The 22086-nt window shown below is 41.8% G+C and overlaps 1 protein-coding gene across 2 annotated transcripts in view; it reads left to right on the top strand.

Annotated features, from left to right (window-relative positions):
• CABLES1 (Cdk5 and Abl enzyme substrate 1) overlaps window positions 1-22086 on the top strand; it is a 51586-nt gene that overhangs the window by 25687 nt on the left and 3813 nt on the right. The window contains exons 2-9 of one of the 2 annotated variants that reach the window (XM_081874943.1): window positions 878-949; window positions 5520-5612; window positions 8491-8568; window positions 11427-11529; window positions 11788-11944; window positions 12716-12819; window positions 20586-20692; window positions 21702-21909. In XM_081874943.1, coding sequence (XP_081731069.1) covers window positions 878-949; window positions 5520-5612; window positions 8491-8568; window positions 11427-11529; window positions 11788-11944; window positions 12716-12819; window positions 20586-20692; window positions 21702-21909 — 922 coding nt within the window. The remainder of the gene's footprint in view (window positions 1-877; window positions 950-5519; window positions 5613-8490; window positions 8569-11426; window positions 11530-11787; window positions 11945-12715; window positions 12820-20585; window positions 20693-21701; window positions 21910-22086) is intronic. The other variant, XM_081874944.1, reaches the window with a different exon arrangement.

Genomic DNA, 22086 nt, shown 5'->3' with positions numbered 1-22086 from the left:
GGCTAGCAACCTGAGCTGAAGATAGTGATTGACAGCTCTTTCACCTGGCAACCTGCAAGGGGTCATAATTGGGCCCCAGGGCTGTAAGCTGCTGCTGAGTTTGAGATTCCAGAGTTGTAAAGGGAAATATTTTTTTCTCATACAACAGAAAAGGGCATTTTGTTTCCTGGTGTAAATAATTCTGCAAGTGGGAAGAGTACTGTTGTACTTGGGTCTGTTTGCAGCCTTCCCACAGACACCTGGTTGGCAATTGTGAGAAGAGAATGCTGGACTAGAAGGATGGTTGGCCTGATCCAGGATCTTATGATCCTGATCTTATGATCTTAAAAACCAGGACAAACAAGGAGGAAACAAACAGGAAGGAAGGAAGAAACTCAGATGAAAGTTTAAGAAGACATTAGATTCCACAGAAAATGATGTCAGGGGCCACATTTGTTCCCTGGGCTGCAGGTTGCCCACCTATGCAGGTTGCATAGGAAAAACCTCAGTAGCAGTTTGAAAAGCCTGAAGACAGAAGAACTGGTTTTTATATGGCATGTATTGTGCATTTACAGATCTACAGACTGAAATCTGGGCAACAAGTGTTTACTTTTAAAACACTTAGATCAAACTGGGGGTTTGAAGTTGTGAATATTTGCCCAATATCATTTGAGATCTTGCAATATAACTTCTCTTGCATGACAGCCTCGTTTATGGTGAAGAGAAGTGTGAAGGAAACTAAGAAGCAGAAAAGTTTATTCTATATTGTTATTTTAAATTAGCCCAGTTCAGCTCAGTTTTGTTTAAAAAAGTGTGTTATTATTTGTTAAGATTAGGGCAATAAATTGCCTATGGTTTTAGTATTTAATTGTTCTTTTTTCCCTTCTTCCCTTCACAGACGTCGGTTGATTTCCCAAAGGTCTTCACTGGAGACTTTAGAAGATATTGAGGAAAATGCTCCTTTACGGAGGTAACTATAACTATACAGAGTGTATGCACGTTGAAATGATTCCGTCACTGGCATGCCTTGGCAAAAGGCTCTGCCCCCTTGCTCACCAACTCCTCCGCCACTCTCCCCACATTAATCCCCTCGCTTCCCACTAAGCTACTATTAACCTCCCTTTTCATCTTCCCAACCTTATTTTTGAAGCCACTGCCCTCTTCTGCTCTGCAGCCCTGCTTTGCACCCATTTCCACCGTCATCCCCATGTACAGGCCAGGCTTTACATGTGAACATCTAAGAACTCTGCTGGATCAGACCAGAGGCACATCTAGTCTAGCATTGTTCTCACAGTGGCGAACCAGGTGCCCACAGGAACCACATAACTAGGACTTGAGTGCGGTAGCTCTCTCTCTCTTCTCTTTCTATTTCCCTTCCCCTTTGCTGTTTATTTTGACATTTGTTAGAATTTGGACCATTACAAAACTTTAAAATTGATATTCCACCCAAGAACATGTGAAATAATTGTAGGGGCAGGGGGTGAGGGAATAGATCAGGGCTGTGTCCATCCCTACTCCTTATGTGCTTAGGTCAGAAGGGATTCTGTCCATGCAAGGCTGACCCAATACATTTTGTGGGTTGAGATGAAGGAAAAGATGTCCCCGCCCCACATTACACATAGTGTAGAAGTGAACTAGATTGGTTCCACAGCTTCTACCACACTAGCTTCTTCTGGAGGGGCTGACCCTCTTCTGTATGCATATACAGTGGTACCTCAGGTTACATACACTTCAGGTTACAGACTCCGCTAACCCAGAAATAGTACCTTGGGTTAAGAACTTTGCTTCAGGATGAGAACAGAAATCGTGCGGCAGTGGCGCGGCAGCAGCAGCGGGAGGCCCCATTAGCTAAAGTAGTGCTTCAGGTTAAGAACAGTTTCACATTAAGAATGGACCTCCGGAACGAATTAAGTTCTTAACCCGAGGTACGACTGTAGATCAGGCATAGGCAAACTCGGCCCTCCAGATGTTTTGGGACTACAACTCCCATCATCCCTAGCTAACAGGACCAGTGGTCAGGGATGATGGGAGTTGTAGTCCCAAAACATCTGGAGGGCTGAGTTTGCCTATGCCTGATACAGTATAGGTCCTGCCACATTGGCTTCTTTACAGGTTACAATGAACACGTATAGCAAACTTGTAGAACTTATTCCAGACCAAGGTCCACATTTTTTCATGGGCAACCTTCCAAACGCCACATGCCACTGGGGACAAAATTGGGCACAGCCTCAGGCGAAAGTGAGCTGAAGATTAACACAGTTCAAGAACACATTCCATCCAGGCAAAAGCACTCGGGGAATGAGGCCTTGAGGGAGAAGGTGTGGCGAGGGGAAATTCTCAAGGACCAAATAGAAAGGTTTGGAGGGCTACATTTGGCCCCCTAGATTTGACGGTCTCCACCCCTGCCTGACATAACAAGGAAGTGAGACTAGCAAGCGCAATTTAAATCTGTTATGTGTGAAGAGTCCTCCTCACAGAATACAGACTCTGTTATAGAATTGTTTCAGCTTGGTCAGTTCAAAAAGAATGTAAACATTGGAGCTCTTTACAAGTACTGTTTTGATCACTGATGAACGTTCAATCCACAAAGAACTTCTTGGGACTGCTGAAGTGATACACATGGCAGTTTGGGGCACACCTTATATAAATACAATGTTCTTTGACAAGTCGTAGCTTTTAAAGTCTCTGTCCTGTAGCATCTGACATTTCATGCCAAATATATTCATAATGCTTTAAACATAGGTGCCTCCAGAAGGCAAATTCGTTTGTAAAGACCTCTTACAAAGTTAGCCCGCCGATGCAGTATGCTCTGTGATGCTATGTAGCCTGTTAGAATCCAAACGCTGCATGACTGACTAATAATCTGTTTACCAATTCAGGATAGTGTTGCTCTTTCATCAAAGCATTTGTGTTCACCAGGGACAGAGGATCAACTGTAGCTGGGGCTTTGATAGGAACCCAAAACAAGCTCATAACATGAGGCAGCCTTGCTCAGAGTCAAAGAACTGTTTATTTACAACCCTTTCTTTTTTAACATGATGCGAATTATTTACAAAGACAAAATAAAGAAATGAATAACTTGCCAATCTCATCCTTCTATAAGGTTAGAAAGGGACACAAGTCACAGACTCTTAAAAACTACACAAACTTTGAACTTGCTTGTGATAAAGAGAAAGCATTTTTATCATTTGTGTTTGTCCTAGGTTTCCTGTACGAAAATGAGCTAATAGAAACCATCACACTAACTGTTTGCTATCCGTGGAATTTGTTATGTTTGCCTGGCCTATGCATGCCATGCTTTCATTCATCCAAAGGGTGTTCAGATTTTTCCATTGTACTTTTTAAGATCCCTTAATACATTTTCCCCAGCTTTTTAAATTGCTTGTTTCAAACCATTCCAAAGGATTCCTACTGTATCTAGGTGCACACCATAACCAGTAATTTCTTTTGTTTTATGAAGAAACATAAACTAAAAAAAGCGCTCTTATTGAAATGCACTTGCAGTTGATAATGGAAGAAATGTGATATATGATATGATATGATATGATATGATATGATATGATATGATATGATATGATATACGTGTTTTAGCAGTATAATTACCATATTGGCCTGAATATAAGCCGCACCCAAATATAAGTCGCACCTTTAAAATTGGAGGGCGGGGGAGAGAAAAAATACCTGAATATAAGCTGCTCCATTCCTCGGTGCTCCTGGCTGCGTACTGGGCGGGGGTGGAGTGCTGCGTTTCCAGCGGCCTTTTCACTTCCTTGCTTTCTCCCTTCCCAGCCTTGGGGGAGAGGACGGGGACTATGAGTGGGGCGGGTGCCGTGCGCCTGGTGCTGTTTACCCTGCGCTCCTGGCTGCACACCCTAAGGTCACGAATATAAGCCACACTTATTTGAGAAAAAAGTGAGGCTTATATTCAGGCTAATACGGTATTTAAAAAGTAACACCCTCTGTGCATTTTGCCTGTGGTATATCCCCTTGGCAAGACAGAAATTTTATAAAGTTCTCCATAAGTCAAGGCCTGAGTAATTTAGCTTATAAGTATTTACTACTGAAATCCACCCAATTCAAATTGAACAGAACCGTTTCCCCATCTCCTAAGGGGCAAAAAAACTGAATAGCAACATCCGTTGCTTCCTCTTAATGAGACTGTTCTTTTTAGACCGTATGTAACAAAGCATTCATGAGAGCATTGTGCAGTCATAAATTATTCAAATGCAGCTATAATTGCCCAAAGAAATAAATAATGTTTAATATTTCAGATTGTTTACTCGTGGTTCTCCTTCCAGTGGACTTCTGCTCGCAGTGGGGATTCTTTTAATTGGAGCCCATTGTGATTGCTGATAGGAATAGTTGAGTGGAGGGAGAAATGGCAGCAGGAAAAGCTATGCCTGCTGAAAGTCTGTCTTCTGCTCTATTAAAGGTGCAGGAGCCCTGTCCTCTTTTCATCTGGCTAAACTGCCTAAAGCTCAAACAATGGCCCTCCATCAAATACATTGGATTTAAGATTGCTTGTCAGCAAAGGGCTATGTGAAAATACACTTTTGAAGCTGAAAACATGCTCTCTGTGTGCTATCAGATCCCTTCACTTCCATCTCTCATTGTCATATTTTTTTGTGTCCGTTACATCAGTGCATTTATCCTATACACCTCTCATGTCTATCCTCTGATCCCTTCCTAGACCACCATATCCACTTGTCACAATTCATGTACCATCTGTTGCCAATCAGTCCTCAGTTAATCGTGCTTTATCCTTTGCTCTTCCTCTGTTGGGTGCCTTTGATCTTTCCCTTCCCTTTGGTCCAACACGTTACCTAGATGTAACACCTTTCCCATTCTATGGTGCGTTTTGCACCACTTTCCTACAGCTTAGGTTGTGCACACATTACTGGCTTTACACCCAGGGCATTCTTTTTCTCTCTCGCAATAATCAAAGCTGCTCTTAAGGGAAATGCATCACAATGCAGTATTTTATAAGAAACAACAGGATAGATACACATTGTGGCTAATTTTGTGTATAGATCACTTCTCGAACCAGGGGTGGGAGCATACTGGATGCAGGGTAAATGGGAGTGTGTTAACAGACTTAAAAGAGGAGGAAAAAGAGGAAGCAAACATATTTTAGAGAAGACCTCCTTGCACAATCCAGTTACTTTTGTTAGCAAAAGGAACTTTACCCATTATGAAGTGTTTAAAAACTGAAAAACATTTTGGTTTGCACTATTACAGAGAATTCTGATGGTTATGAAAAGACACATCATTCTTCCATTTCCCTATCTCATCTTTCCTAGGATCTGTAACAGAATCCAGGAAGTTCTGTTTTTCATTTTTAAATATATTGCTTGATTCTATTATTTTTTTTAAGCCCCTTTTGTTTCTAGACATTCTTGTTTTCATTATTGCTACAGACTCCTGAGTGGGGAGGATGGTGAATTGAATAATTTGTCTGGTCTTTCCTTCCTGCCTTTGTGTTGAGATATTTTGGCTATTCAGCAGAGAACTTAATTGGTTTCAATTACTTTATTTTTCAGATGCCGGACTCTGTCAGGCTCACCCAGACCAAAGAACTTTAAGAAGGTTCATTTCATCAAGAACATGCGACAGAATGATACAAGGAATGGAAGGTATTTTGCAGGCAAAGAGCAGTGTGCCTTTGTAGGAGACAATGATAATCTTTTACATGTGGAAATTGGCTTCTGTATGCAGATCACCACATTTCCCAGTGCAAGAATCCTCTGCAAGGAAAAGCAAGACATAGCCAGAGAATTACCTCTGTATTCTGTAGTCTTCAAGCTGGGCTACATGGTAAAAAGAAATCATGTAAAAATCATTGCCCCAGGATCCGCAATGGCAAATTATCCGCTGCCCAGTGGTAGTGTGTACAAGCGCTTACTGATGCAGGATTAACCCACAGTGAGAGCAGCCTCCCCATCCTGGGCTACCACTGGATGTGGGTGGGGCTGCTAGCCACACTGTATGCAGCATTGCAGGTGAGAGTTTATACACTTTGCAGTTGAAGGATAGAAGCTTTGTCCCATGGATGCTTATCTCTATACTGCCCGTAACATGGTAGCCAGACGTTATCTGTCTTGCAAAGCACATTGGCAAGAGTTGAAATAAATTTCTCTTCTTGATTACACTTTTGGTATATGCTCTTATAGGTGCAGGAATTGTAAAGGGAGGCATGTTATAGGGAGATAAAATACTACGCAGGGGGCCTCACTTGGGCTTTAAAAATAGTGAGCAGGTGCCCTAGAAGCCAACTAAGGTTACATTGGGTGAACAGCAGCCGTCAAGAATCTCCAGGTATGAAAAGTACAGAATGGAGAGTGGGACCAAAGCACAATGTTGCTTGCAAGGTTCTATCCAAGAGCAGATGTCTCTTCTGGTGCTTGCTAAGCTGTTGGAAGTAGTCAGGATGAATGTAGGCCAAGGAATTTCAGCAGCCTGCCTTAGGGGCTTTTGGTGGGTGAGGAGATACAGTACTTTGAGTGCTCCAAGCACCCAGTAGCTTTGGGTGCTAAAATGCCTTTGGAAAACAGAGAGCTCCTTTTTAGTAGCTAGATCCCATGTCAGCCATTAGCAATGAGAAGTGTTCCAACTTGTGGGGGGGAAAGGTATTGTTTTTGTGTTTATGAAACTTGCCTGAGCCGTTTTGTGTTGCCGGTTTAAGAATTCTGCTTCTGCCTCAGCAGTAGGCCACACTTCTGTTCAATTCTGTTTCCCAGCATGATTAATGTTAGGGGTTGACCAGATAGTTCAACGTGCTTCAGATTAAGAGTACAGCACACTGCATTGTAGAAACATAGGAAGCTGCCTTATACCAGGTCAGCCTGTTTGTTTATCTAACACAATATATCCTACTCTGACTGGCAGCATTGAGACATTGAGGTCCTTCACATCTTCTGCTGCCTGAGGCTTTTCAGCAACAGTGCCAGGACTGTAGCATGAGATCTTCTGCATTCAAAGTGTGTGCTCTCTCTCTGAGACTTCCCCTAATGTTTATAGTGAGTTTTCTTTTGTTATGTAGTATCAAAGATATTTGCCCCACTGATGTGACTGAACATGCTGTGAAATACCTTTGGGTATTTGCCTCCTTGTAGAGCTATAGGCTAACTAAATCCTTTATATGTGTGAAGTTTCAACAATGGTTTCTGTTTCATCATGAATACTTTAATTTTAAGGGAAAAGGCTGATCACTATCTGCATCTTGTTCTATATTCCGATGCTGTGCTTTGTAGGATGTTTTCCTCTTTGCTTGCAATAGGACAACACAATTAAAAGTAGAATTGCGTGGTAATGATGATTTATAATCCTCACCTGAAGGGTGAAGAGTTCATTGTAAGTGCTTCCTGATGTTCACTGCTAGCGCAATTGCATGCTGAGGTTAAAGGGACATTCCTAGTAGGTTGGTATCTAACATGGCCTATTCCCTCCAGTTCTGTCTGCATTTGCAGTTGGAAGCCTTGCACATTTCATGCAAAATTCATTGCGTACAGGGACATTAGATTGCATGCTCTGAAAAGGCTGGCACGTCAGATGCTTTTGCAGACTTAATTACTGCTCTGAACTGCAGTAGTTAGTGTAAAATTTGTGTGAAAACACAGTGGAGTGAAGCCATCTGTTTCATTTTGGATCTCTTAATGCAGAAGTGGTTGTATTGTCATCTGTTCGGCAGACTCCAATTATCGTTGCATTTATGAACTCTGGACTAGAGGACCCATTTATTTCTCAACCATTTCTGGCACAGCACTGTGTTTAAAAAACAAAAACAAAACACAGCTGTCTGACCCATTAATAGTTTCCCTTGGGCTTCCTTGTCAAAGATATGTGAAGTTATGAAAGTGACAAAAAAACTGTGACAGTTGTTGGTTTTTTTCCTGGAGGTTTATGCCAATAACCAGATCAAAACATCCAAAGACAGATACTTCTTCTCTCTCTCTCTCTCTCTCTCTCTCTCTCTCTCTCTCTCTCTCACACACACACACACACACACACACACACACAACTTGTTTTTATTCAATTTCTTTAGCCAAATTAAGCGGACCAGCTTTCGCGTTATTAAAGCCACTCTTCCCCCCCCCCGTTGTCCGTTTGAATCTCAGAATGGTGCAGACAGAGCAAAGTAATGGTGGATATGCATTGGCTCAAGTCCCAAGCTTTTCATTCTGCACCCAGACTGCTATGCATAAGGCTCTTTCCCCCTTTTGTCCCACTGGGGATATGATTAGTAGTGATCTCTCTTAAAGCACTGATAACCAAGTGTTAAGCCTCCCTTGTCCCATGTCAGTTTATGGTGCTTGGCCTGTCAGATGTTGGTAAGCGCAACATACAGTGCAGTTTATGAGTGAGAATAGATCCAGTTCGTCTGCAACAGTGCAATAGAAAGAAAAGTAGGATAGCGGAAAGCAGTTTTTGCCAAGCAAAGTTTTAAATTTGAATTGAATTGAATTGCTGGATTTGCTACCCTCTATCATAGCCTTTACTTTATTTGTTTTCTAGAATAGTCCTTATTAGTGGCAGAAGATCCTTCTGCAGCATATTTTCAGTGCTGCCATATCGGGACTGTAGCCATGTTGGGTATGTATATTTGTTTCATACCTGTTGAGTTTCTCTGGGTAAATGTTATGTGCTACATGCATCAGGGATGTTGCAGATGACATTTCTAAAAAATGGTAAACTTAATTAAAAATGTTTGCCCATGACAGATGATCAGTATCTGCACTTCCAAAAGAAGTGAACAGGAACTGCAGTTTTTCTTCAGCATTTCAGATCTGCAGTTGGCCTTATCACAACGTGGCATACTCTGAACCAAGTGAGAAGCTGCTGTATGCTATGACTAGGAATGGATTGTCTTTGAAATCAAAGCAAGTTATATTGTTATTTGTGATGTACAGAGTATAAATGATGTCTTATCTGATGTGCGACTGACCGCACTTCACACCATTTGAATTTGCTAACGATGCATTAATAGTGTGGTGTATCTGAAATAAAAGTTTTTTATAGATAGAGTTTGCACTTCAGACCAAATGCAATCCTTTAATCATACAGTGGTACCTTAGGTTAAGTACTTAATTCATTCCAGAGGTCCGTACTTAACCTGAAACTGTTCTTAACCTGAAACACCACTTTAGCTTATGGGGCCTCCTGCTGCTGCCGCGCCGCCAGAGCCCGATTTCTGTTCTCATCCTGAAGCAAAGTTCTTAACCTGAAGTACTATTTCTGGGTTAACGGAGTCTTTAACCTGAAGCGTATGTAACCTGAGGTACCACTGTACTTCTGAACTGTTCTGTCAGCTCTCAAAAACTGCTTGCTTTTTCTTTTTTTAAAAAAATGGTTCTTGAAAGGCCTGGTGGCGTGTCATCTGCACAACCATAGCACTAGAGATGAAGGAATGTAGCTCCAATGCAGTGCCACAACTTCAAACTGGCACCAGTACAATCATGTTCCTTGGCATTGCAACACAGTGGGCTTTTACCCTTTCAAGTGGCCCAAGAGACTGAAAGTCCATGCTTTTGACACGGCCTTGCAGTATGTTCTGACAAAGCTTGCTTCTGTAGACTGTACCTCAACGTTTTATTCATTTGGTACTATCTCATCTGTACTGCATGTGTTGGCATTGGTCTCAAGAGACAGTGGAAGAGTGTGCCTTTGGGAGTAAAGTCAAACCATGGTATAGTTACAGCGCCTGCTTTTGGCTTTAGAGACCAATACAGGAGAGACGTGTGTTGTTGCAGCTGGAGCAAATGAAGGCGCCCGTTGTGCTGCTACAGATGCACCATGGCGTATCTTCTCTCTGTGCTCATCCCAGCGGTCATTCTCTCTCTGGTCACTTCTGTGGATGCACAACCTGACTGTCTTGTTATCTGCAAGGGATTCTCATATGGCAGGGTTAATGTTGCCAGCCTGTACTGTCCTCTACCTTCCCTTCCCTTCCCTTACCATACCACTCTCAGGAAGGGCTTCCTGAGGACAGTATATTCTTAGGCAAAGTATTGTGTCCCTCCTCCTCCTCCTTTGGGTCCAAGCTCTTCTGATGGTCTTAAAATAATAATTAATAATAATAAACAACAGCAACAACATTTCTTGTGCCAGGTATGCTTCTGGCCCCATCCACCACTAGCAGGTTTCTACATGCAAGCTTTAAAGGTTAAAACCAACACTTTAAATTGTGTCCAGAAATTAATTAAAGGCCACTGGAGCTCTTTTAATACTGGAGAGATGCTCTCAGGGGCTTGTTTCAGATAGCATGCGCCTACTTTTTCACATTCCTCTTCTGAAACTGGCATTTGCCTTTGTACCAGTGAGAGATTCCTCCTCCTCCTCTTTATTATATTTTTACCCCACCCATCTGACTGGGTTGCCCTAGCCACTCTGGGCAGCTTCCAACAAAATATAAAAACACAACTTCCCCATACAGGTCTGCCTTCAGATGTCTTCTAAGAATCATGTAGATGTTTATGTTCTTGACATCCGATGGGACGGCGTTTCACTGGGCACCTACTCCAAACGAATCCAGTTTCTGAGGAGGAATCTTCCTCAGGACTGCAGGAGGAGAGGAAGGAGTAAAATTTCACTCATGCTGTAGTCATCCTCTATACACAACTAACAACTATTTTTATTTTCAAAAACTGGTATGTCACATTTAAGGTCACATTTAATTTGACCCTTACGCTCAGTTTCCATGAATTTGAAATGCAGACTATTATAAGACTTTATCTGCCTACCACAAGGGTGGAGAACCTTATACGGTCAAAGGATTAATCTGCTGGGGCCTGCATGATGGCTGTACACAGGAACCAAAAGTGAGCAGGGCTACCCCTTTTCTTTCTATCAGCCCCTTCTCTTTCTCCTTCTTCCACCCCACCCAGCTTCCCCCCACCTACAGAAAGTTGGTGCCTCACATAGCTCTTCGGCCACGGGTTCCTTCCCCAGGTCTCATAAGCAGCCCCCCCCCATGTTTTGAACTGCATGTAAATACAGTGCATAAGATTTCAAAAAAGCATTGTGTTCTGAGGCTTCTGTTGTTGCACAGAGCATTAGCTTTTCAATTTTGTTCCCAGGTTTAAAAAAAACCTGGTTAATTTTTAATTGCGCTTTAAATTATTCACATGCTGGAGTGTTCGTCCATTGTTCTCCCTTAAAGAGAGAATGCCCTGCAGAACTCCCGCATAGGTTTTTATAGGTCTGTATCCATATTCAGATAATCCAGTAAATGTTATTTTTGCTTAATGATACAACTGTGCTTGCTTCCCTGGGCAAGAGTGTTCTGATTTTGTGTTCGTTATTAGTGTTAGCATATACATTTTTGGCAAGAGAGTCCTGTTCTACATAATTATCATTATTTTCTTACTTGTGTTTGAGAAAGGGCGTTGAACAAACAAGATTTATATCTAGTTACATGCAAAATATATTAACCACTGGCTTCTGCTTCCCAGGGATATGAAAGCAGAAGGTGGGAGGCCATGCCATTCTGCGGCAGGAGTTTGCTTGAAAGACATAGTTGGCCTTGAAGGTGTGGAATTGGGAGCCAATGGGAAGGTAAGACTACTTATCCTACCAACATATAATCTCGTGAACCAAATGTCAAATCACATTTGTATCCTACAGTTACTATTTCTTAAGCAACAGTATTCTCTTATTTTTTAAGGAAACAGTGGCTTCTAAGCATCTGTAAAAAATCAGAACATTCAGTTCTTGAAATTCAAGTTTTAAAGTAAACAGGTTCTGTACATGAGCTTTCATGTTGTGGAGCAATAAAAAAAATCAACATTGTGTGTCTCTTTTTCTTCTTCTTAGACTGTTTCTTATACCCAGTTTCTCTTCCCAACCAACACTTTGGGAGGACGAAGAAACACGATAGATTCCACCTCATCCTTCTCACAATTTCGCAATGCAAGCCATCGTAGCCTTTCATTGGGAAGGGCTAACAGCACCCAAGGGAGCATGGATGGAGGTAACATTTTAGAATACATGTGCATTTGAGTCCTTGGCCTAAATGGAACTTTGGGGAATAGATTGACCTGATTGTCTTCAGCTGCATTCCACAAACCTGTGCACCCCTTCCCAAGCCCATGAGATCTAGCTGTCACACAACCCCTAGGCCCCACAACAGCTGCTGACCCTTCTAATATTGTTGGAAGATTTCGTGGTAGCTCATGACTGACACTCAGGGCACCCTGGAACTGTTTAAGCTGTATCTACCAGTAGCAAGCATTTTTGGCCGTTGTTGCATGACTTATGGAGTGTGCACTCTCTCAGAGTCCAGATTGGAATATCTTAGAGGCTTGCTCAATGCAGTGCAGCCATTTGTACATTAGGGCTTTCATTAACATTGTTCTATCTTCAGTAAGTCCACTTATGAACATTATATGAAAAAAATAAATATCCACTGCTGTCTATTAATGGAGCTGATTTAAAATTGATAGATTACATTATGATCATTCAGGTAGGAAGCCTGTAATCTTTATCAATGCACATCTTCTGGCTTGTTTGGTTAAGTATGTTGCTTTTTTTGCTTCAGGGCTCCTTGCCCATCCCTAGATTGCCACTGAAGACCACATAAACATTCACCTTCACTGTTTTAACTATACACTTCAGAAGCTGAATTGCCCATGCAAAGGCAGCGTTCTGCAATTCGACTGTAAGCTTGTCTTCTGTTATTTATTATTTTATGTCTCTCACATTACCTTATGCAGTTGCTTGTATGCATTGATCTTCTTCATAGGCAGTGACCTGGGAGATTATATTGAGTATAACCCTAATCTTTTGGATGATCCTCAGTGGCCATGTGGGAAGCACAAGCGGGTGCTAATATTCCCTTCATATATGGTGAGTAGTGTTTGATAAAATTGTGACAAAATTGAACATGAACTATACACTGGCTAAAACTTTGAAGCCTTAATTTGTCTTACTTAAACTGATTGCTCTTTATATCTGCTGAGAGTAACAACTTAAGAATCCTAGTTATAAATGACAAATGATTTGCCTTTCGGGATATGAAAGCTGCTGTGGATCAATGAAAGGGCAAACGACATTATGCTACTGTATTTCACTGGCCGAAAATTAAAGGTTTGCCATTTAGTTAGTTTATTTTTTACAGTCATACCTCGGGTTGCGAACGCTGCGGGTTGCGCGTTTTTGGGTTATGGACCGCTCTGAACCTGGAAGTACTAGAACAGGTTACTTCTGGGTTTCGGCGCATGCACAGTAGCGCCAAATCGCATCACGCGGGTGCACAGACGCGGTGCTGCGGGTTGAGAACGTGCCTCCTGCACAGATCACGTTCGCAACCTGAGGTTCCACTATTTCTTTTTCCCCCCCACTGTATTTTATTCAAAGAACGTAACTTTTCCTACTCAGCTCCTCTCGCCCACTCACTCTCTCCTTTTGATGTTAGTCTCTTTCCCACACACTTTATACATGAACACAGCATACGAAGATAAAACATGGCGCCCATTGTCACATCTAATTTGGCTCTTAAAACTACTGTATACAGTAGCAGTTAGGCCTGTAGTCCTGAATAGAATACAGCTTTAATTACCACATTTCACAAGTGGGCAGAGTAAAGAGTAGCCCTTATGTCAGCATGGAACATTTTGTTCTCTCTATGTTGAGCTCCGGTGTGTAATTAAACTTTCATTAGTTGGCAGGCTTTTGTCATTAGAGCTTGGCAGCTGCAGCCCTGTAGAAATTATTGTCTCTTATGGGTGTGGACACAAACTAAGTGGAGTGAGTGAGACCAGGAAACACACACACACACACACACACACTCGTATTGGGGTGTGGGAGCACTGAGACATATGAGATGGTCTGAACAAGTAGTGGTGTAAATTGGCTTTTGTCCACTGCATTCAGAATAGAGCAACAGTTGGGCATTGTCTCGTCTGTTATTCTAGCCTTTTGAATAGAATTCTGTCAGCAGGATGGATGGAATTATAACGGGCCAAATGACAACTGCAGAATTTGATACAATAATAAAAAATAATAATTTAATTTATATCCCGCCAATCTTTCTGGGTCCCCCCAGCCACTCTGGGCGGCTTACAACATATATAAAAACACAGCAAAGCATCAAGCGTTAAAAAACAAAATATCCTATATGAGAAGCAAATAGAAACCAACAACAACAACAACAACAATAATAATGTGAAAGAGACACCATGTGGTGCATTTTCACCAGCAATATCAAGAATGTAGTTTAGTCTGGAACTTGTCACTTGAGATTGTGTTCTAGGAGGGTAGACTTAACTTTTGTCTTGTGCTGGAACCACAGTTTCCACTAACTGGAACCTGATGCAGAAGTCATGCACTTAGAATTAAATATAATGGTGTTTCTTTGTAACTGCTGAAAGAGTACCAGGAGCTCAGTCTTTCCACATACAAATTTGGAGCTGGTTACCCCCAATTTCAGTATTTATTTGGAGTGGGGTAGGAAGAGAGTGTAATTTAGCTTTGCTATAGTTTAATAATTGGGAGTCAGGAATCCTTGCTGATCTACTGCACATCACCCAGAGATGTACCAGTAGATCCCAATCTTCTGCCCACCATACTTTAGGAGGGACAGAAGAGAAGCTTGGACTGCAGTTTGGCTACATTTGAATTGCCATATTTTCCCCCTGATGGAATCTCTGTGCTTTTAAAACACCTGAACAGCAGGCAGAAATACAACAGAGGCTGCTTGCCAACAAATATTCTTCTTAAACCAGGGAACATGTTCTATAATAAATCATCACACAACCATCTGCCATAGGAATCATAGAAGCAGCAGACTTTTTTTTTTATTATTTAAAAAAGTTGGTACAATTTCCCTTTTTTTAATTTGCTGCTGTTTACAATGTGGCAACATGCAAGCAATTGGTGGAGACAGGCACTTTTCAGACTGATTAACTGTTTCAGTTTTATGTGCCTTCTTGATTATAATCCTGTATCTAGGATACTATAAAGGGTGCAAATGTGTAATATTGATTTACTGAGAACACTTAAAAAGTACAAGCTGGTGATAACTCTATTGACAAATGTCATTTGTGCTTTCCGTGTAGAGGCACCAAATATTTTATTCTTGCAGTACAGTCTGGCATAAAATATTCAGTTGCCTTTTGCAGTTATCCTTTTCTTCTGGTGATGATAAAAGGAATCCCCAAGACTGTATTTAAAATTCTGTCACAGACCTTGGGCACATAAACTATTCATAATTTCCATGAAGCAGATAGCCACAACCACAGCTGCTCTACATTAACTAGGTACTCTCTTTCTCTTATCCTTTATACTACATACAGGCTTCATGGTACAGTGGTACCTCGGGTTAAGTACTTAATTCGTTCTGGAGGTCCGTACTTAACCTGAAACTGTTCTTAACCTGAAGCATCACTTTAGCTAATGGGGCCTCCTGCTGCTGCTGCACCGCCGGAGCACGATTTCTGTTCATATCCTGAAGCAAAGTTCTTAACCTGAAGCACTATTTCTGGGTTAGCGGAATCTGTAACCTGAAGCATATGTAACCTGAAGCATATGTAACCCGAGGTACCACTGTACTGAATTGTGCTATCACAGTTGCACACACGTAATTCATTCTTTCAGTTTTAAAAAGCTGCTAGCACAAACACTGATGAATGGGTTCAGTCCAAAGCAATTTAGTCATGGTGGTGCTGTGGGTTAAACCACAGAGCCTAGGACTTGCCGATCAGAAGGTTGGCAGTTCGAATTCCCGGGGTGAGCTCCCGTTGCTGGGTCCCTGCTCCTGCCAACCTAGCAGTTCGAAAGCACATCAAAAAGTGCAAGTAGATAAATAGGTGGGAAGGTAAACGGCGTTTCCGTGCGCTGCTCTGGTTCGCCAGAAGTGGCTTAGTCCTGCGGGCCACATGACCTGGAAGCTGTACGCTGGCTCCCTCGGCCAATAAAGCAAGATGAGTCACGACTGGACCTAAAAGTCAGGGGTCCCTTTACCTTTACCTTTAAGTCCCATTGAAAACACTGGGACTTGAGATGATTATGGTTTTTCTTTTTTACATTAATTTCAATGTAAAGCACAACTGGATCCAAACTAATTGTGTTTTGACAAGTGAGAGAAGGCATGACATTTGACAAATGAATCCGTTGGAGGAAGAGCTGTAGCTCAGTGGTGGAGCACACAGTTTGTGTGCAGAAGTTCCACTGCCTAGTCCATGCACCTCCTGGTTGGGCTGGGGAAGACCCCTGCCTGAAAGCTAGTTAAGCTGCTGACAGTCACTGTTAACAGGACTCAGTCACAGAGCCTGACGTTTTGCAGAGTGATTTTACCAGCTATGAACCAAATCTGTACGTCTGGTCGTGAATATTTCCATCTGCATTTATGGCATTTGAGTGTAGCTCAAAGCACCCATGAATGGAGCGACTTCATTTAGACCACAACTGTTGCTGCCGCATGATATTAAGTATGCAGACGTAGAAAAATATGCATGGCTAATGTTTCTTACAATAAAATAAAAAAATTCCATCCAGTAGCACCTCAGAGACCAACTAAGTTTGTTATTGGTATGAGCTTTTGTGTGCATGCACACTTTTTCAGATACATCTTTTTCAGATACATCATGGCTTTGTGAAGGCTATGTATATAGCAGTTACCTTTCTTCCAATGGGTTAGTGGCTTGAGTTATATTTCTGGTCTTTTTTTCCGGCTTGGAAATTATTGTAGAAAACAAGTCTGTCTAGGGATGGATATCCGCTACTTGATTTTGCTTCAACTTCTTACATTTTTGGTTGCTGGACAACTTCCAAGAGTGATTCAGAATAGTCATTCAGAATAGTGTGGAGACTTCTTTGCATTCTAGTTATTTGTCTCAATGGTAGGCCATGGCAAAGGCTCAGACTGCAGGAGGGCAGCTCATAGTTTAGCTGTTCATTCCACCAAAGGCGATGGCAGGTCACTGCTGTGTTTGCTGTGTCTGGCTGAAGAACTGAATGCGTGCCAGGATAAATAGCTACCAGTTCCAGTGGATGCATGCCAGCTTTTCTCCCAAGTTTAAGTCCTAACAATATTTTCATGTCCTTTGCTTTTTAAGGACATGCCATATGACTTACCAAACCAACCATATTCTAAAAGGTAATATAATTTGCTGTTGCAGTTTGAGAAGCTGGAATGTAAGAGAAAGCTAGCTTTCTGCAGAGATCCACCCCCATATTAAAATACACTTAAAATAAAATGCAATAAAATCATGTATACTTTTGTAAGTAAAATTCTGACTGTTCTGTTCTGCTCTTTTCAACACAATATACAGGCAGAACTGGAGGGTGTTGGTAGCCTTTTCTGTCAAGCACTGAGCCCTAACAATTGATCAGAAATAACAGAATTAATATATCAAGGGAGGAAGGCCCTTCCAGTATAAAGGACGTGACACTTAGCATTCCTCTGAATCCATTAGCTTAGTAAGTACTAGTGATATTTGTCATGGGGCACGTTCATAAAAACAACAACACACGTACACATGAATATATGAGAGAGGGCACATCCTTGCCTGAATTGTTTCTGAACTAATTTATAAACCATTTTGGAATATTTTTGTGGATTTCCCTGTAGACTTGTGCAGCTTCTCTCTTAGCATTTACTCAAAAGAATGCTGAAAGTGTAATAGTGTAGCACTCAGACTTCTTTTTCTAAACATGTGTTGCACAAGTGTTATGCACTTCAGGGGGAAACGGAACTCTGTACTTGGACTTTGGGAGTAGATAGAAAAGGTCAGAATCCTGGCCAAACATATATTGTTCTATAAAGTGTGCTGTGTCACTCAGTGTTCCTGCTACCCAGAATTCCAAGGTGCACTTTTCAAACCATTGTTAGTTTAAATGATGCCATAGAAAAGTGTGCGAATGGTTTAGCAGTTTTTGTGGGAAGAACAGGCAAAGGCTTTACTTGAAGAAGTCAGAGGAGAGTGACCCAAAGTATATACACCTTAATACTTGTGGCTTCTACAATGGATGGAGAACTTCTGGCCTTCTAGATGTTGTTGGAGCTATAAGTCCCATCATATCTGATCATTGGCCAAGCTTGCAGAACAATTCTGTACATGTCTGCTCAAAAGTAAACTCCACTGATTCAGTGGGATTTATTCCCAAGTTAAGTGTATGTTGGAGTGTTGTCTTAATTACCAAAGAAACATAGGGCAAGAAAGGAAGTATATTCAGGAAGCAACAATTTTAGGCACATCCAATATGTGTGCAGTTGTGCACACGTGCATCATGTTTAACCCCAGAGTGACCCAAAATGTCAGAAAAAGGAGTGGGGTGGAAGCGGAATAGGGTGTTTGCAGGTTTTTTCAGGATTGTTTCAAATATATGCAATTTTACTTAAACATGTGGTACCTTGGAACATAAATTGGGAGTTACCTGTATGTCAAGACAGTCTGTTACTATTTAAAGTGGTTTCTTAATCACAACAACACTATCTTCATATCAGCTTTGGCAAAACTATGGCAGAATTTCTAATATCAACTTCCTTCACCTGCTCATCTCTCAGTATAATATATGTCATCACTTACCAAGAGTTTCCTCTGCTGTCTACATCAGACAAGGCAGTCTCTATGCAAGAGAACAAATGGATTGACTTTATAAATGGAACCACTCAGAACCAATGGGAAAATATTTCGAGCTACCTAAATGTCACTATACTTCAACAAAAATACTTTGGAGCAGAGGTTTTCAATCTTAATGAGTCCATGGCTCCCTTGATCATCTACATTCTTTCTGCGGCACCCCATGGAGCTCAGGACTCCAGTTATGTCACCTCCTGCCTGCAGGGCTGGCAGCCTCTCACCCTTTTTAAAACACCCTCCCTTGTGGAATGTTTCCTCAGCCTGCTCTCCTTGGGAGTCCTCCGGGCAGCCGCTGCTGCTGCCCCTGGTCTCTGAGCTGCCCCCTGACCCCAAAGAAAGGTGCCTCCTCACATTGCCCCACAGGGGCCTGGGAAGAGGATGCCCCCAATGTTAATAGCCCAAAGGAGACTGGCCAAAGGTGAACGTGAGGCCAGCATCTTGCCTTGGAAGGCAGCAGTGGCGGCAGCAGGCACTGCTGACACTGCATGGTGGAAAGGCTCCCCTTCAGCATTGGACACTCAGCTCCCAGGCAAGCCTTGCACACAGCAAGCACAAGAAAGGCCAGTGCAGCGCATACTTGCCTCCCACTTGTCTGTCCATTCCCAACAGCAAGGGCTAGTGGACTGGCTGACTGGGCTCTCTCGCCCGCTTGCTTGCTTACTCTGAGGCCACCTCAGCTACTGGCAACCTGCACCCGCTAGCCAGCCCCAGAGGCACCATTCCCCTGGGGAACTTGTAGCCAAGGCTGCTGCAACAAACAGCCATGAAAGCCTTTGGGATGCAGAGATGCAAGAGGGCATCAGAGGAGGGAGGGATGGAGGGACAGAGGCCAGTGTTGCCCGTGGCACCCGTGACCATTATTCAAGGCACCCCAGGGTGCCATGGCACACTGGCTGAAAAGCACTGCTTTAGAGGGAAACTTTAGTGCAAAATTACTAAGCTAAAATTTCACCTGCAAATTTAATTACTTTAATTCAGACTTAATTGGGACTCTGAGGTTCTTCCCCACTGCAGGTGTTAATTTAACATAGCATAGCTGAAAAGATAGTATTCTCAACAGTACCAGCTCATGTAAATAATATGGACACTTCTCAGTATTTTGCAAGGGAGAAAGAGCATATTGAGAAACATAAAGTATTTTTCCTTATTGGTAAATTTACATAGAAACTCTGAAACCTTCTATCTCAAGTATCTTCTTGAAGATAAGTCAAATAATATTACTCTGGCCATGGCAAAATTTCTCTCGGCGCTATTAAGAAATAGAAATCAACATGCTCTGGATAAAATATAGTGACTGCCTTTGAATCCCTGTATCTCTGCTGCATTCTGCTTTTGAAACTGTTTTGTGGGTCTTTGATGAACTGTAACAAAGAATGTGTATTGTGGTTTTAAGCATTCTGTTGCCCTAGCACAACAAAGCCACTTTTACTGCACTTTTTGCAGTTTAGGAAAGTGATGGGGAAGTGCATTGAAAAGTGTGAACTGAATGTATACAGAAAGATGTATAAACTTCCTGCAAGCAAATGAAGATGAATGCGGAATGGGTGTATGTTCTCTCATAACCTCCCCACAAACTGAGAGTGAATGCTCCATAAATAGGTTATCTAGAGGAGCACTATAAGAGTGAGCCATTCATTAACCTGTTGCTCTGTTGCTACTCTTGCATTTATGGCCTTTTGACCCTACTGATATATATATATAAAATAAATGTGGGTGGGTGCATGTGCACACGCATACCAAGTGACAATCACAACATGCATCTGATAAATTGAATTCTAGATCATGACTATGCCAAGATAGCAGTTTTTAAAAGTACCAAATAATCTGTTGCATTTTATGGTGTTGGATTAAAATTGATGTCCCTCTGAAACAATAATCAGATAAGCATCTTCTTGATGGCTATTGCCAGAGTGTACTTAAGATCATTTTTAGGATAAGAACATGCAACTATTACTTACTTTTGCTGATTCTACTGGGAATTTTGAGAAAATTCACCTTGAATTCTTCCCCCCCCCCCCCGATCTTTTACAGACAACAGTAATTGATTATGTGAAGCCATCAGACCTTAAGAAAGATATGAACGAGACCTTCAAGGAAAAGTTTCCTTACATCAAGCTGACACTCAGTAAAATAAGAAGGTACCATTGCCGTGCAGCTACCCTTAATAGGTTTGGTAGATGGAGGTAAAATATTAACAGTAGGTTTTCTGGAACAGTGACCTCCAAAGGCCATTGTTACAGAAGAAGCCATATGTTTGCTTAGACTAGAAAGCTGAATAAATAAGATAGGGATCATATGGTCTAAGTATATATTATGGTCCTGCAGTGTTTTTAAATATCTAAAGGAACAGAAAGGTAAGGACAAGGATGTGAATGTTCTTGTGAAAGCCGCTGAAAAAGGGATAGAGAGAGTTTCTGAAATTAGTGAAAGCTGTTGCAACCAAAAGATAGCAAGACTTAATCATGGATATATTTTAATAGATGAAAGGTTGTTCTTCTGTTGTTGAATTGGAGACGTGTTGGTACAAAGATGTCTGCTGCATTGCAAACTTCACAAATTGTTATTTCTCAGTGATCAGCAGGCTCCTCGAGTTGCATTCAGGGAAGCACAACAGGGCACAGATGCGATGACAAAATACTCCATTAATACTTATGAGCAGCCAAGGCCGAATACAATGGGACAACGTCGTGCTGTATCCTTTGTGCCCCTATCCCATTTGTACAGGGGTATCAATACCTTTTCAGTCCTCTGCAACAGCAGATACTTAAAAGTTAGGGAGCAAAAGGAATTATGGAAGAGCTATCATTGGGCCAGAACATTAGTATTTCAGGAGTTCCAGTTCCTTTGTCTGCTTCCGTTTCCTTGCCTGCAGTCCACCGTCTTGTTCAAAATGATAGAAGTTAGAGATTTGCAATAATATTTTTGGACAAAAGACTTGCAATAATATTTTTGGACAAAAAAAAAAAAATGACTTCAAACATGAACAATTCAATGTTCAGAAATTCAGGGGACACTTTACATTTGCAGGTGCTGAGAATGAAGCATAGCAGTATGATACATGGTGTTTAGGCAAGCCTTCTGAATGATAGGTAGTGCTATTACAATCTTTGAGTTTCTTCAGCAACACACCTTTCCCTCCCCTTTCAGCCTGAAGCGAGAGATGCGCAAACTAGCTCAAGAAGAGTGTGGTTTTGAGGAACCCACCGTGGCTATGGCCTTCGTCTATTTTGAGAAGCTTGCTCTCAAGGGGAAACTCAACAAGCAGAACAGAAAGCTCTGCGCTGGAGCATGTGTCCTACTCGCTGCCAAAATCGGCAGTGACCTCAAAAAGCATGATGTGAAACATCTTATCGATGTAAGTACCCCCAGGCCACAAACCTTCGCCACAAAAAGTAGCAGTGAAGAAGGGTTGACCCGGCAGTGGCTTAGATGAAAGGAATTGCTGTGTCTTCATTATATCATGCATTGGCCTTTGCTTGTTAGCTGCATCAGAAAGATGTAATTTTGGATGTAATTTTAAGACCTAAGATAC

The sequence above is a fragment of the Podarcis erhardii genome, assembly GCF_964252035.2.
Source record: "Podarcis erhardii genome assembly, chromosome: 8".
Lineage (NCBI taxonomy): Eukaryota > Metazoa > Chordata > Lepidosauria > Squamata > Lacertidae > Podarcis > Podarcis erhardii.
Note: the sequence above shows the minus strand (reverse complement) of the source record. Positions and strands in the feature narration are given on the sequence as shown.